Raw genomic sequence first — 4,484 nt, 5'->3', positions numbered from 1 at the left:
GAGGCTGAATCTGGAGTATTGTGTTCAGTTTTGGTCACCAAATTACAGGAAGGATATAAATCAGGTTGAAAGAGTGCAGAGAAGGTTTACAAGGATGTTGCCGGGACTTGAGAAACTCAGTTACAGAGAAAGGTTGAATAGGTTAGGACTTTATTCCCTGGAGCGTAGAAGAATGAGGGGAGATTTGATAGAGGTATATAAAATTATGATGGGGTATAGATAGAGTGAATGCAAGCAGGCTTTTTCCACTGAGGCAGGGGAGAAAAAGAAAAAAACAGAGGACATGGGTTAAGGGTGAGGGGGGAAAAGTTTAAAGGGAACATTAGGGGGGGCTTCTTCACACAGAGAGTGGTGGGAGTATGGAATGAGCTGCCAGACGGGGTGGTAAATGCGGGTTCTTTTTTAACATTTAAGAATAAATTGGATAGATACATGGATGGGAGGTGTATGGAGGGATATGGTCCGTGTGCGGGTCAGTGGGACTAGGCAGAAGATGGTTCGGCACAGGTAAGAAGGGCCAAAGGGCCTGTTTCTGTGCTGTGGTTTGTATGGGTGGGGGAGAGGGTGCTGACATACGCTGTGGCGATGAATGCCGCATGCCCCCCCGTAGAGGAAGGAGCGGTTTACAACTTGCAGAATGAAGGTGAGGTACTGGACACTCAGCACAGGAATGGCCGCACACAGGGAGAAGCACATGCACTGCGACACGGTGATGGCGAGGGAGAGGACGGTGGCCCTCGTTTCCGTCAACCGTCGGGCTGCAGGGCTGGCTGGGGTTTTGTGGGGAAACAGACACAGGTATTAGCAATTCCTCCTCACTGTCCCATCCCTCTCCCTTGCCCTTCCCTCCTCACCGTCCCCTCTCCCTCACCCCTCCTTCCTTGCGGCCTCTCTCCCTCGCCCCTCCTTCCCATCCCTCTCCCTTGCCCCTCCCTCCTCCCCGTCCCTCTCCCTCACCCCTCCTTCCTTGCCGCCTCTCCCTCGCCCCTCCTTCCCATCCCTCTCCCTCGCTCCTCCCTCCTCCCCGTCCCTCTCCCTCGCCATTCCTCTCCCTCGCCCCTCCTTCCTTCCCGTCCCTCTCCCTCACCCCTCCTTCCTTGCCGCCTCTTTCCCTCGCCCCTCCCTCCTCCTCGTCCCGCTCCCTCACCATCCCTCTCCCTCGCCCCTCCTTCCCATCCCTCTCCTCGCCCCTCCTCCTCCCCGTCCCTCTCCCTCACCCCTCCTTCCTTGCCGCCTCTCCCTCGCCCCTCCTTCCCATCCCTCTCCCTCGCCCCTCCCTCCTCCCCGTCCCTCTCCCTCGCCATTCCTCTCCCTCGCCCCTCCTTCCTTCCCGTCCCTCTCCCTCACCCCCTCCTTCCTTGCCGCCTCTCCCTCACCCCTCCTTCCCATCCCTCTCCCTCGCCCCTCCCTCCTCCCCGTCCCTCTCCCTCGCCATCCCTCTCCCTCGCCCCTCCCTCCTCCCCGTCCCTCTCCCTCGCCATTCCTCTCCCTCGCCCCTCCTTCCTTCCCGTCCCTCTCCCTCACCCCTCCTTCCTTGCCGCCTCTCCCTCACCCCTCCTTCCCATCCCTCTCCCTCGCCCCTCCCTCCTCCCCGTCCCTCTCCCTCGCCATCCCTCTCCCTCGCCCCTCCCTCCTCCCCGTCCCTCTCCCTCGCCATTCCTCTCCCTCGCCCCTCCTTCCTTCCCGTCCCTCTCCCTCACCCCTCCTTCCTTGCCGCCTCTCCCTCACCCCTCCTTCCCATCCCTCTCCCTCGCCCCTCCCTCCTCCCCGTCCCTCTCCCTCGCCATCCCTCTCCCTCGCCCCTCCCTCCTCCCCGTCCCTCTCCCTCGCCATCCCTCTCCCTCGCCCCTCCCTCCTCCCCGTCCCTCTCCCTCGCCATTCCTCTCCCTCGCCCCTCCTTCCTTCCCGTCCCTCTCCCTCCTCGTCCCTCTGCCACAACCTGTGCCCTCTTCGCCGCTCCTCTCCCTCCTCCCTGCCCCTGCCCCTCTCCCTCACCCCGTCCCTCCTCACCCGAAGATTCACTCTGAGGCGGAGACGCCCGCTGGTTACGATCTATGATGAGCCCGTTCCAGGGGGCGAAGAAGACACCGCAGAACTGGGTGAAGGCGAACGCGTTGGTGAACTGGCTGACTGTGAGAGGGGGAGATCGGCTTTTAACGTGGGTCGCAGCGACTTCCCCCCTCCACCCTCCTTTCCTGTCCCTTTCCCCCTTCCCCTCTGTCTCCCCCACCTCCCTGACTCTCTCCCCTCTCTCGCCCCCACTAACTCCCTTTCACCCCATCTCCTGCATCTCCCCTCTCTCCATCTCCTCCCCACCACCTTCCCCACTCACTTCTCTCCACTTCTCAGTCCACCCTTCTCTCCCTCTCTCTGCTCCCACCCCTTTCCCCTCTTTCCCCACCTGCCCTCCTCTCTACCCTCACACTCTCTCACACCTCCCCCTCTCTCCCCCCTCATTACCTCCCTCCCCCTTGACATCTCCCCCCTCTGCTCCCTCAACACCAGTGCTCTCCCCCCTGCCTTTCCCTCTCTCTAATCCCTCCCCTCTCTCATCACCTCGTGGCTAGTCCCCCAACTGTGCTCGCTGGCCACAACGGGTCCCACTGTGAACAGCTCACTTTTAACCCCTTCATGTTCCCCTTTCCTCCTCTCTCTGTAATGTCTTCCAGCTTACAACCCTAAGAACCCCCTCCATCTCCAAATCAGACCTCTCATGTATGACTAATTCTTAAAACCTTTCCTGGGGAGATACGATTTCCTGTTCCTATCCACACAAATATGCCTAATTTAGCATTGTCCACACAGTTAGGTGTACAGCCATCTTCTTAGATATATCTTATAGGCATCCATTAGTCTCCTGAGACCATGGATTTGCGCCTTAGAAGGTTTCCGGGGCGCAGGCCTGGGCAAGGTTGTCTGGAAGACCGGCAGTTGCCCATGCTGCAAGTCTGCCCTCTCCACGCCACCGATGTTGTCCAGGGGAAGGGCATTAGGACCCATACAGCTTGGCACCGGTGTCTTCGCAGAGCAATGTGTGGTTAAGTGCCTTGCTCAGGGACACAAACACGCTGCCTCAGCCGAGGCTCGAACTAGCGACCTTCAGATCACTAGACGAACGCCTTAACCACTTGGCCATGCGCCAACATTGTTCTGTTCTGTCTACTGTCCACTGTTTCATTAGTATCCCAAGTCGATGAAAAGTTGAAAAGTCTCCCCGCTATTCTGTTCTCCCTCCTCCCAATCCCCTCATTCCCACTCATCCACTCTTCACCAACACCGCCCCGCACCTCCCCGCAAACCCGCCCACTCCCCCTCCCGGACACCCTTCCCCGCGACGCCCCTGCCCTCTCCCGTACCGAGGTCGGAGTGCCCGTGGGCCAGCAGGGTCAGCATTGGGTTGAGCGTGCCAATGAACAGGTAGTGCCTCAGCTGCAGCACCGACAGCCACACGCAGTGGGTGACGAAGAGGCTGGAGAGGACGCAGCTCCGGAAGGAGGGGACCTCCTCATCCCCCGCGCCCGCCGCTCCTGCGCCGTCTGCGAGATCGAAAAGAGAGAAACTGTCACGAGCTCTGAAGACCAACCCTGCACTCCCCCCCCCCCCCGCCGAATCACAGCCGTGACCGGGGCAGAGTTCCCAGCCTGAAACGTCAACCGTTTTACACCCCTCCTCCGAGGGGGCCCCCACCCCGTCGATGGGGGTTGGAGGCTCTGCTGGCCGGAGTCAGGGCTTTACAGAACACAGGAACCTACAGCACATCACAAGCCCTTCGGCGGCCCACAACGTTCAGCGATTATTAATTATCAAAGTCACTTGTTCATCATATTACCTTGAGATTCGGTGTCCTTACCAGCAGCCACGGAACAAAGAAGCCCAAAACAACCCATAAGAATAAATAGCCCATTTTTAAAAAAAAGAAGACGGTCGACAATATTCCTTCTATAATGATCGGTGTGCGCCAAAACCTTGTGCTGCACAATTAATTTTTTGTCCCCAACAAGGTGTGCACTCTGAATTTTAAATGGAGACGTATTTGTAACCCAGGTTACTGAAATCCAGATTTGTAATGTTAGAAAGCTCGCCTGTGGAGGGATGAAGACAAGGTTAACTGATTTTTTTAAAAAAGGGAACTTGGCGAGAACGAGGCGTGTTTGACCCAGACACGGACGTGCGAGAGTAACGCAGCAAACTATTAGAAACTAAAGATATAAACGGGTAAAAGTGCGGTTAGTAGTGAGGGTCTCTACCCTACTTAGTTGAAATCCTCAGGGTGAAACCCCGGGAGGAGAGACAGTGTCGATAAACGGGTTATTAAAGCTACGGCTATAACACGCAGCAGCTGTGACGAGACAATATCGGCAGAGCCGCGTGTCCGAGATCTCTACCGTGTAACCGGGAATTCGTTCTGTTAAATGACGCCAAGGGATTTGGTCAGGGGTTTTTTTTTGGTATAAGTTTGTGAATCGACTTTCCGTGGATAATCA

The 4,484-nt window shown here is 57.5% G+C and overlaps 1 protein-coding gene across 1 annotated transcript; it reads right to left on the bottom strand.

Moving 5' to 3' along the window:
- Positions 1-576: 576 nt before the first annotated feature.
- LOC140193240 (equilibrative nucleobase transporter 1-like) lies at positions 577-3,536 on the bottom strand (the record flags this gene model as incomplete). The annotated part of the gene is made up of 3 exons (XM_072250628.1): positions 577-770; positions 2,011-2,130; positions 3,357-3,536. Coding segments are annotated over 3 exons (494 nt in total), but the record flags the coding sequence as incomplete, so codon positions are not given.
- Positions 3,537-4,484: the final 948 nt, after the last annotated feature.

This window comes from Mobula birostris, unplaced genomic scaffold, assembly GCF_030028105.1.
Source record: "Mobula birostris isolate sMobBir1 unplaced genomic scaffold, sMobBir1.hap1 scaffold_4662, whole genome shotgun sequence".
Lineage (NCBI taxonomy): Eukaryota > Metazoa > Chordata > Chondrichthyes > Myliobatiformes > Myliobatidae > Mobula > Mobula birostris.
The sequence above is the reverse complement of the archived record's forward strand: the minus strand, read 5'-3'. Positions and strand labels throughout refer to the sequence as shown.